We start from the raw sequence: 12,257 nt of genomic DNA on the forward strand, positions 1-12,257 counted from the left end.
GCATTTTTAGGTGGTGGTCAGGCAGCTGAAGGCGTGTCGTAAATTCCTGTCCAGGGGTGCTTATGACACTTTTGATGTTGCATCCAGATCCGCTGATCAAGGTATAGTGATGCACAGACTCTCATGGCTGCGTGCCTCTGACCTGGACAATCAGACCCAGCAGCGGCTTGCGGATATCCCTTGCCGGGGGGATAATATTTTCGGCGACAAGGTCTAGCAGGTGGTAGAGCAGCTCCACCAGCGGGAAACCGCCCTCGACAAACTCTCCTACCGGGCGCCTTCAGCATCTACCTCAACAGGTAGACGTTTTTACAGGGGAAGGAGGAATGTTCCCTATGCTTACAATAAGCGTAGGTACAATCCACCTTCCCGACAGCCTTCCCAGGCTCAGCCCCAGCGCGCTCGTTCACGTCAACAGCGTGCGCCCAGACAGGCCCCTGCAGTTCCACAGCAAAAACAAGGGACGGGTTTTTTACTGGCTGCAGCTGAGCATAGCCGCTATAAAAGTACCTGTTCCGGACGATCTACCTTTCGGGGGGGGGGGGGGGGGAGGTTAACATTTTTTCACCAAAGGTGGCCTATCATAACCTCTGATCAGTGGGTTCCTCAAATAGTCCGGTTAGGATACTCCCTCAATTTGATCTCCAGACTTCCAAATTGCCCTCCGGGAGCTCAGTCTTTCAGCTTCCAGCACAGGCAGGTACTTGCAGAGGAACTCTCTGCCCTTCTCAGCGCCAATGCAGTCGAGCCTGTTCCACCAGGGCAAGAAGGGCTGGGATTCTATTCCAGGTACTTCCCTTGTGCACAAGAGAACGGGGAGGGGGGGGGGGGGGGGGGGTCCCATCCTAGACCTAAGGGCCTTGAACAAATATCTAGTCCGAGAAAAGTTCAGGATGGTTTCCCTGGGCACCCTTCTTCCCATGATTCAGAAAAACGATTGGCTATGCTCTCTGGACTTAAAGGATGCTTATACACACATCCCGATACTTCCAGCTCATAGGAAGTATCTTCGATTCCGTCTGGGAACACAGCACTTCCAGTATTGTGTGCTACCCTTTGGTCTCGAGTCTGCGCCCAGGGTTTTTACAAAATGCCTGGCAGTAGTTGCAGCGTCGTTACGCAGACTGGGAGTACATGTGCTCACTTATCTCGACGACTGGATGGTAAAGAACACCTCAGAGGCAGGAGCTCTACAGTCCATTCAGATGACTATTCGACTCTTGTAGCTACTCGGGTTTGTCATCAATTACCCAAAGTCCTTCTTCCAGTTCAACAACTAGAGTTCACAGGAGCTCTGCTGGACTCTCAGACAGCTTGGGCCTATCTTCCCGAGACGAGGGCAGACAACCTTCTGTCTCTCGTTTCCATTTCCAGAGCGTCTCAACAGATCACAGCTCGGCAGATGTTGAGACTGCTAGGCCATATGGCCTCCACAGTTCATGTGATGCCCATGGCACACCTTCACATGAGATCTGCTCAATGGACCCTAGGTTCCCAGTGGTATCAAGCTGCGGGGAATCTAAAGGATGCGATCCAGCTGTCCACCGACTTCCACAATTCCCTTCAGTGGTGGACAATTCGATCCAATTTGACCTTGGGACGTCCCTTCCAAATTCCTCAGCCTCAAAAAGTGCTGACCACAGATGCATCTCTCCTGGGGTGGGGAGCGCATGTAGATGGGCTCCACACTCGAGCTTGGTCCCTCCAGGAATCAGGTTTCAGATCAATCTTCTGGAGTTGCGAGCGATCTGGAACGCTCTGAAGGCTTTCAGAGATCGGCTGTCCAATCAAATTATTCAAATTCAGACAGACAACCAGGTTGCCATGTATTACATCAAGAAGCAGGGGGGCACCGGATCTTGCCCCCTGTGTTGGGAAGCCGTCCAGATGTGGCTTTGGGCGCGCCGTCACGGCATGTTTCTCTAAGCCACGTATCTGGCAGGTGTAAACAACAGTCTGACCAACAGGTTGAGCAGGATTATGCAACCTCACGAGTGGTCGCTCAACTCGGGCATGGTACGCAAGATCTTCCGAGAGTGGGACACCCCCTCGGTGGATCTTTTTGCCACTCAGATCAATCACAAGGTTCCTCAGTTCTGTTCCAGGCTTCAGGACCACGACAGACTAGCATCGGATGCCTTTCTCCTTCATTGGGGGAAGGGCCTTCTGTATGCATATCCTCCCATACCTCTGGTAGAGAAGACTTTGCTGAAACTCAAGCAACACTGCAGGACTATGATTCTGATAGCTCCCTTCTGGCCGCATCAGATTTGGTTCCCTCTTCTTCTGGAGTTATCCTCCGAAGAACTGTGGAGATTGGACTGTTTTCCAACCCTCATAACTCAGAATGTGGGGGGCGATTCTGCATCCAGGAAAGATTCCACGAAGAGGTGTTAATCTTTTAAATGGAGAAGGTTTGCCGTCTGGTGTGACAGCAAGGCCCTAGATCCTCGCTCTAGTCCTACACAGACCCTGCTTGAATACCTTCTACACTTGTCAGAGTCTGGTCTCAAGATTAACTCCGTAAGAGATCATCTTAGTGCAATTAGTGCTTTTCATTATCGTGTAGAGGGTAAGCCTATCTCTTTAGTTGTTCGCTTCACGAGAGGTTTGCTTTTGTCAAAGCCCCCTGTCAAACCTCCACCAGTGTCATGGGATCTTAACGTCGTTCTCACCCAGCTGATGAAACCTCCTTTTGAGCCACTGGATTTCTGCCATCTGAAGTATTTGACCTGGAAGGACATTTTCTTGATGGCTGTTACTTCAGCTCGTAGAGTCCGTGAGCTTCAAGCCTTGGTAGCCCATGCTCCCTATACTAAATTTCATCATAACAGAGTAGTCCTTCATACGCACACCCTAAGTTCTTGCCAAAGGTGGTGTCGGAGTTCCATCTGAACCAGTCAATTGTCTTGCCAACATTCTTTCCCCGTCCTCATACCCGCCCTGCTGAATGTCAGTTGCATATATTGGACTGCAAGAGAGCATTGGCCTTCTATGTGGAGCAGACAAGCCCCTTCAGACAGTCCACCCAAATGTTTTTTTCTTTTGATTCCAACAGAAGGGGAGTCGCTGTTGTGGAAATGCACCATTTCCAATTGGCTAGCAGATTGCATTTCCTTCACTTACGCCCAAGCTGGGCTGACTCTTGAGGGTCATGTCACGGCTCATAGTATTAGAGCCATGGCAGCATAAATTGAAGTCAGCCACTATAGAAGAGATTTGCAAGGCTGCGACGTGGTCATCAATCCACACATTCACATCTCATTACTGCCTTCAGCAGGATAGCCGATGCGACAGTCGGTTTGGGCAGTTGGTGCTGCAGAATCTGTTCGGGGTCTAGAATCTAACTCCACCCCCCTAGGCCCATTTCTGTTCTGTTCCAGGCTGCACTTTCAGTTAGATGTTTCTTCATAGGTCAATCTTTGTTATGTTCTCGCCGTTGCGAAGCCCAATTGACCATTATTCATTGTTTTGAGTGAGCCTGGGGGCTAGGGATACCCCACATGTGAGAACAAGCAGCCTGCTTGTCCTCGGAGAAAGCGAAGATACTTACCTGTAGCAGGTATTCTCCGAGGACAGCAGGCTGATTGTTCTCACCAACCCGCCCACCTCTCCTTGGAGTTGTTGTTCTTTTATTCTTTCTTTGCTTTTGATATAACTGAAGTGGGAACGGACGCGTGTGGGCGGGAAGATGGCCGTGCATGCGCAGTGCGTCCGTCCTGCGCTCTGGTAGCTGTCGCAAAGCTTTGTGGATTTCTACTGGAAAAATCTCTGTTCCTGGGCCGCCGTGGACGCCGACCCACATGTGAGAACAATCAGCCTGCTGTCCTCGGCGAATACCTGCTACAGGTGAGTATCTTCGCTTTACCACGTCCTCTGGCAATCAATTCCATAGATTAACTATTTGTTCAGTGAAAAAATGTTTCCTCCTATTTGTTTTATAAGTATTTCCATACAGATTCATTGAGTGTTGCTTAGTCTTTCTTCTTTTGAAAAGAGTAAAAATATGATTCACTTCTACTTGTTCTATACCTCTCAGGATTTTATAGACCTCAATTCTATCTCCCCTGAGTTGTCTTTTTCCCAAGCTGAAGAGCCCTAATCTACTACTACTACTACTTATTTCTGTAGCGCTACTAGATGTACGTAGCTCTGTCTTTAGCCTTTCCTCATACGAGAGGCGTTCCATTCCTTTTATCGTTTTAGTCGCGAGGTCCTCCTGTAATCTTTCACACTCCTCCTGCGACTTGACGACCCTGAATAACTTTGTGTCATCTGCGAATTTAATTACCTGACTAGTTACTCCCATCTCTAGGTCATTTATAAATATGTTAAAAAGCAGCGGTCTCACACAGACCCCTGTGGGACCCCACTAACTACCCTTTCTCCACTGAGAATACTGACCATTCAACCCTACTCTTTGCTTCCTATCTTTCAACCAGTTCTTAATCCATAGTAATACCCTACCTCCGATCCCATTACTCTCCAGTTTCCTCAGAAGTCTTTCATGAGGCACTTTGTCAAACGCCTTTTGAAAATTCAGATACACAATATCCACCGGCTTCCCATTGTCCACGTTTGTTCACCCCCTCAAAAAAATGCAGTAGTTCCCTTCATTAAATCCGTCCTGACTTTGTCTCATCAGCCCATATTTTTTATGTGCTCTGTAACTTTATTCTTAATAATAGCCTCTACCATTTTGCCCGGTACCGACGTCAGACTCACCGGTCTATAATTTCCCAGATCTCCTCTGGAACCTTTTTTAAAAATCGGCGTAACGTTGGCTACCCTCCAGTCTTCCGGTACCACACTCGATTTTAGGGATAGATTGCATATTACTAACAGTAGCTCTACAAGTTCATTTTTCAGTTCTATTAATACTCTGGGATGAATACCATTAGGGCCTGGTGATTTACTACTCTTCAGTTTGCAGAACTGATCCATTACATCCTCCAAGTTTATAGAGAATTCGTTTAGGTACTCCGACTCGCCTGCTTCAAATAAGTTTTCCGGCACCGGTGTCCCTCCCAAATCCTCCTCTGAAAAGTATGCACCATAAGTCTGGTCAGTAGGTGTTGCTGTTGTGCAGCAGAGGTTCACCCTTCCCAAGAATGTAAATGCTGCCCTCTGGCCTATAAGCCAGCCTCAGAATCAAATCCAGGTCTCCTGCAGCACAGGATGCAGCACTGTCACTAGGATATTGGATTGGCCCTCTAATTTACAACTTTGTAAAAACTGTCCTAATAATATTATCACTAAAACCCAACCCATTAGCACATTTTACAAGCTATTGTTAGTGATATACATTTATAAATAATTTAATTCATTGATTTATAAAAATCATAAATCACCTTTTCATTTATTTTAGTGACTACATGGCAAAAAACTATATAAACCACATATAAAGAAAGACAAATAAAAGGCTTAATACAAATTCAAAAATATGAATTTCTTCAGTTTCTTAGAAAATAAAGTTTAAATACCTATGACTGTGAGGTCTCAATCCCATATTAGAAGTATCGACTGGAAACTGTGATCTGCTGAATTGTCCATCACCAGAAAAGGGTCCATGTTGCTCTTTGGGGAAACCAGGAAATCTTGGATTTCTGAGAGGGATATTTGGGCCCCTAATATTTCCAGGATAAGGAGGAGGGGGTCTATTGAAAAGTTCATTTTGCCTATTAAGAGTTTCCTGCTGCCAGCACTGAAGAGGACCAGAATGGGAAGAAGCAGTCGGATCCTGTAACCCTTTTTCTTGACGACCAGCATTTTTCTGCCGCTGCTGCTGTAGGATAAGTTCACGTAACTTCAAGCGCTGGAAAAATAAAAATATTCATTTGGGTTGTTTGATAAGGCAATTCTACTTTTCTGAAAATTTTACATCAGAAATTCCTATTATACTAACTAGGAACTTTACGCCAAATATATATGCTCCTACTACTACTACTACTACTACTACTATTTAGCATTTCTATAGCGCTACAAGGCATACGCAGCGCTGCACAAACATAGAAGAAAGACAGTCCTTGCTCAAAGAGCTTACAATCTAATAGACAAAAAATAAATAAAGTAAGCAAATCAAATCAATTAATGTGAACGGGAAGGAAGAGAGGAGGGTAGGTGGAGGCGAGTGGTTACAAGTGGTTACGAGTCAAAAGCAATGTTAAAGAGGTGGGCTTTCAGTCTAGATTTAAAGGTGGCCAAGGATGGGGCAAGACGTAGGGGCTCAGGAAGTTTATTCCAGGCGTAGGGTGCAGCGAGACAGAAGGTGCGAAGTCTGGAGTTGGCAGTAGTGGAGAAGGGAACAGATAAGAAGGATTTATCCATGGAGCGGAGTGCACGGGAAGGGGTGTAGGGAAGGACGAGTGTGGAGATATACTGGGGAGCAGCAGAGTGAATACATTTATAGGTTAGTAGAAGAAGTTTGAACAGGATGCGAAAACGGATAGGGAGCCAGTGAAGGGTCTTGAGGAGAGGGGTAGTATGAGTAAAGCGACCCTGGCGGAAGATGAGACGGGCAGCAGAGTTTTGAACCGACTGGAGAGGGGAAAGGTGACTAAGTGGGAGGCCAGCAAGAAGCAGATTGCAGTAGTCTAAACGAGAGGTGACAAGGGTGTGGATGAGGGTTTTGGTAGAGTGCTCAGAAAGAAAGGGGCGGATTTTACGGATGTTGTAAAGAAAGAAACGACAGGTCTTGGCGGTCTGCTGGATATGAGCAGAGAAGGAGAGAGAAGAGTCAAAGATGACCCCAAGGTTTCGAGCTGAGGAGACAGGGAGAATGAGAGAGCCATCAACAGAAATAGAAAACGGGGGGAGCGGGGAGGTGGGTTTGGGGGGGAAAATGAGAAGCTCGGTTTTGGTCATATTTAATTTCAGGTGGCGTTGAGACATCCAGGCAGCAATGTCAGACAAGCACGCTGAAACTTTGGTTTGGATGCAAGGTGAGATATCAGGGGTAGAAAGGTAGATTTGGGAGTCATCAGCGTAGAGATGGTAGGAAAAGCCATGGGATGAGATTAATGAACCAAGGGAAGAAGTGTAGATAGAAAAGAGGAGGGGACCAAGAACAGAACCCTGAGGTACGCCGACAGGCAGAGGGATAGAAGTAGAAGAGGATCCACCAGAGTGAACACTAAAGGTGCGGAGGGAGAGGTAGGAAGAGAACCAGGAAAGGACAGAGCCCTGGAATCCAAGTGAGGACAGGGTATTGAGAAGTATGCTGTGATCGACAGTGTCAAAAGCAGCGGAAAGATCAAGAAGAATGAGGATGGAATATTGACCTCTGGATTTAGCCAGTAATAGGTCATTGGAGACTTTAGTAAGCGCAGTTTCGGTTGAGTGGAGAGGGCGAAAACCAGATTGTAATGGGTCAAGAATAGCATGTGAGGAGAGAAAATCAAGGCAGCGGCGGTGAACAGCACGCTCAAGTAATTTGGAGAGAAAAGGAAGGAGGGAGATGGGTCGGTAATTAGAGGGACAAGTAGGTTCAAGTGAAGGCTTCTTAAGGAGAGGTGTGACCACAGCATGTTTAAAGGAGGCAGGGACAGTCGCAGTGGAAAGTGAGAGGTTGAGAATGTGACAGATAAAAGGAATAAGAGTAGGAGAGATGGCATTAAGAAGGTGGGTGGGAATGGGATCAGAGGAATAGGTGGTACATTTTGAGGAAGAAAGGAGAAGTGTAGTTTCCTCAATAGTAACTTCAGGAAAGGAGGAAAGGGAATGAGGGGAAGGAGAGAGAGGGGAACGGACTAGTGGAGGGAGAGCTGGTGAGGTAGAGAAAGCAAGGTTTATCTTTTGAACCTTGTTGTGAAAGAATTCAGCAAGGGTCTGAGGAGATAATGAAGGGGGAGTTGGGGGAGTGGGCACCTTGAGGAGAGAGTTCAATGTGGTGAAGAGAAGTCGAGGATTAGAGCCAAGAGAGTTGGTCAGTTGGATATAATAATCCTGTTTGGCACGTAAAAGAGCAGATTGGAAGGAGGTCAGCATGAACTTAAAGTTAAGAAATCAGCAAGGGCCCGAGATTTCCGCCAGAGGCGTTCGGCGGAGCGGGTACAGGAACGTAGGTAGCGGATATTAGAAGTCAGCCAAGGTTGGGGTTTTGTACGCCTTACAGGGCGGGTCATCAAAGGTGCAAGAGTGTCTAAGGCAGAGGATAGAGTATTGTTGTAAGAAGAAACAGCCTCGTTGACAGACGTGGATGGTGCCACAGTAGAGAGGAGGTTTGAAACATGGGAGGATAGAGATGAAGGGTCAATATCGTGAAGATTCCTAGATAAATTAGATAGGATAGGACGGGACTGGGAGGGAGGAGATTTAAGTGTGAAAGTTATAAGATGGTGATCAGAGGAGGGATGATCAGAGGCAAGGAAACTAGAAGGTGAACAGTTGGAGGAGAAGATGAGATCAAGACAGTGACCATTTTGATGAGTGGGGGAGGTGGAGCATAGTGGAGCTCCTAAAAGACTACATGAAAGATTTATTCATGCTATGAAATGTATGCATACCAAGTTGTCTGGTACACACCTATATAAAGAAAGAATAACTACTCACCTATAAATGTTTTTTCAAAGTAGTATTTTTATGGATTCACTCTGATGGGTAATGTGACCCGTCATGTGCTGCCTTGTACAGCTTTGCTTAATAACCAAGTGCCAACTATGAGTTCCTTTTTTTTAATTTTTTTAACATATCTACAGAAAACTAAGTGTGCAGTTCACTAAAGAATGATAAACTGGTGCCTTCACATAATAATCATAGTGGGTTTGAAAACCTCAGAAGTCATCTAGATATAAAAAACTGTCACAGGAAACAATGAGTTATACACACAAATTTGCTGCCTGAGGCAGGGATGAGATGGTGCCCCCTCACCCCAGAGTCCAACAACTTTCCACACACTCTCTGCCAACTCCTTCCAAACCCTGGCTGCAGTCTGGCATTTCTCCCCCTCCCCCGAGCTTACTTTCTTTTTTGTTGTTGCTGTTTTCAAAAGGTGGTGGCGGCAGTGATCTCCATATACTGTCCTGCCACCGGCACTGGTATCTCCTCTGTACTGGCCGCCTTCGAGGAAACAGGAAGTTACATCAGAGAGGAAGACCGTAGTACAGAGGTGACACCGATGCCGGCGGCAGGGCAGGGTATGGGGATTACTGCTGCCGGCGACTTTTGAAAAACAAAAAAAGGAGGTAGGCTAGGGAGGGGAAGGACGGAAAAATAGTGCTCCATAAAGAGTTCTGCCTGAGGTTGGCCTAATGGTAGGGCCGCCACTGCCTACAAGCAAATAAAATTCCAAAAGAATGGCTGTCAACCCAGTCTTCAGGACATGCTCAGCTAATCAGGTTTTTATATTTGCATGCGTGGGAGGCAGTGCATCTGGCTGAATGTGTCCTGAAGACTAGGTTGAGAAATAAAGCCAAATGTGATGGTAGATTGATTTAAGAATAGCTTATTTATCTAAAATATTTCTAGCCCGCACTATCTTTCCTTTCTAGGTGGGTTACAAACTAAACATACACTGTAAACAACAATCAAAAATTTAAATACACAACGTAAAACAAACCAAATAAATAATTGAGCCTTCATAATTACCTAACCTGAATTATACAAGTAGAATGTTGGGTAAATTTCATAGAATTAACATAAAGAAAATGCCTGTTCAAATAAGTCTTCAGCTGTTTCCTGAACTGTGTCAATGAACTGATGCATCTTAAATCACACGGTAATGTATTCTATAAATGAGCGATAAACATCCAATCTTACCTGTTTAAATGAAGGCATTTTATCAAAAGAGTGTAAGGAATAAGCCAGATGATATATTTCCAAGGATGTAGCTAAAACTAAAGGAGCATCATTGTTCAGAGCTTTCTGTATGAGGCATAATACTTTAAATTGCACCCTCCAATGTGCAATCAATGAAAACTTTTTACAAACAGGAATAATGTGATCATATGCACATTACTGCATGTTATACAGTCTGAAAGTAAGCTTTTAAAGCATCTAATTAATCTAAGTTTTAAAAATGTTTTCTTAATGGTACAGTTAACCAGTACTTTAAAAGCTAAAGAAGAGTCCATCATGAAGCCTAAATATTTATATTCAGGAGCAACATTTACAGTAGTAGGAATGTGACCACAGGTGAAACTGTTGGATAACAATATCTGAGTTTTAGCAAGATTTAGTTTAATTCTATTTGCGTTCATCCAGCTTTTCACCATTTGTAGAGACAAGATATCGCAAAGAATCTTCAACTAAATTTTTCACAGTAAGGTAACACTGAATATTATCTGCATATAATCTAGATTGCAAACCAAGACAAGATAAAACATGACAAATGGACGCCATATACAAGGTAAAAAGAACTGCTTAATGCTGAGTTATCATATGAAGCTAAAAGGATGCAGGATGAAAAGGAAAGTGAGAAATTAGTTTTTCAATGAAAGCATGACAGGCACCTGAACAGTCAACAGCAGAACTGTTTGAAGTTAAAGAAGTCATGGCAGAACTCAAAAATACAAGAGACAAAAAAGGACCTTATAGGCAAGGAGGAGAGTGAGAGTGAGAAACAGGATGACCATAGATTTAATCCTATGAAAGCCTAATTAGGCAGTAGCTTACCAATGGCGGAGCAGTGGGGGCAGTCCGCCCCAGGTACAGACTGCAAGGGGATGCACGGAGCAGGTGCGCAGCTATTGGCTCTGCTGGTCCCCTGCTGTTACTTCTTGTTCCGGGGCAGAGGACTGGCAAAGCCGACAGCTGCGCACCGCCTTGCTAGGAGCAAAGGTGGGGGGTGTGTGATGCGCTTTGGGGGGGGGGGGGGGGAAGGGTGGCATACTGGGGGACTGTGTTGGGGAGGGGCGGCGCAGCTAGTAACGCCACTGCTAACAGGCGGCCACAAATGGGCAGAATGTGTAGAACATTTCTCTCTCTGAATTCAAACTGTTAGGCTAAAACCCCTGCATAGCACTATTCAGCACTACCAACTTGACATTAAAAATAAAGACTCTGGCTAACTTCAATTTTCATGCAAAGGCCTGTTGTCCTAATAGACCTCAGACTTGCGTGCAGACAAGAAGGACACTGCCAGAAATTGCTAAAGCTGTAGGTAAAGAAGAATAACTACTGCACATTGTTTGTTGGAACAAGCACTTCATGGTCAAAATGATCCTGCTTCGTGACACATGTGCACAGTGTTTTGGTTCCCTAAACCATAACACTAGGAATCAACAAACTTATTGTTCCAGCTTTGAAGCTCGTTTCACCCAAGAAATGGTATAAGAAGCCTCTGAAAAGACATGAGATTATCCGATGTTATCTAGAGCAGTTGGTCCAAAGGGCTGCTGACAGGGGAACAGACAACCACAGATCAGAGCTGCTGTGCCACGGAAACATCCTAAGCTTGTTAAAAACAGCCTGACTTCCTGCTTCTGGCTGCATCTCCTGCCATCATCATCCACAGAGACAGAGCACTGGATGGACCTGCATGTCTACTCCTGTCATCACTATCCACACAGAGACAAAGCGACAGTTTCCTGCTGACCTCCACCTCCAGTGTTGGTGAGAAAGGACCCTTTATCTTTGTTCAGGTTGTAACTGTCTTTTGCCATAGTGCTGGGAATATAGTGGCTCTCACTTTAAGACTTATGGTTCAAGTATGCATTCTCTTTACCTTGTTCTGATAGGTACATAATTACTCATTGCTCATCCATCAGTTTAGGTATTTTAGAATCTGTGCATTATCTCTGACATACTGCCAACGATAAATTACCTTCCATTTTTATAATATCTGGGTTCAAGTGTGCATTCTCTTTACCTTGTTCTGATAGGTACATAATTACTGGTTGCTCATCCATCAGTTTAGGTATTTTAGAATCTGTGCATTATCTCTGACATACTGCCAACGATAAATTACCTTCCATTTTTATAATATCTGGGCCTTGTGTAAGTTCAGTACATTTTTACGCTGTAGATTTCAGATCTATGTTTAGAGAGACTTCTCATTACACCTAAACTAAATACCAGAGTGCTACCTTTTCATATTTTTCATCATTTATACTTAGAGTGTACATCCCCTAATTGCCTGTCCTCTACCTGAGGTGAGGTAACTGTAAAACTACAATAGCTAATGCTCCTATGAAAAAACTGCGCATTACAATTGACACTTCAGGGAGCCTCCTGTAAGCCTCACAATGCTAAAAAGGATATTTCCTTAGATAAAATCAGAGGCGTAGCCAGGTTTTGATCTCAGGGGGACTTTTATAAAA

General features: G+C 45.0%; 1 protein-coding gene across 4 annotated transcripts in view; it reads right to left on the reverse strand.

Annotated features, from left to right (window-relative positions):
- Positions 1–12,257, reverse strand: part of KMT2C (lysine methyltransferase 2C) — a 917,733-nt gene that overhangs the window by 194,087 nt on the left and 711,389 nt on the right. For all 4 annotated transcript variants that reach the window (XM_030198371.1, XM_030198346.1, XM_030198363.1 and 1 more), the window contains one exon: positions 5,484–5,815. In XM_030198371.1, the coding sequence (XP_030054231.1) occupies positions 5,484–5,815 (332 nt within the window). The remainder of the gene's footprint in view (positions 1–5,483; positions 5,816–12,257) is intronic.

The sequence above is a fragment of the Microcaecilia unicolor genome, chromosome 1 (genome assembly GCF_901765095.1).
Source record: "Microcaecilia unicolor chromosome 1, aMicUni1.1, whole genome shotgun sequence".
NCBI lineage: Eukaryota > Metazoa > Chordata > Amphibia > Gymnophiona > Siphonopidae > Microcaecilia > Microcaecilia unicolor.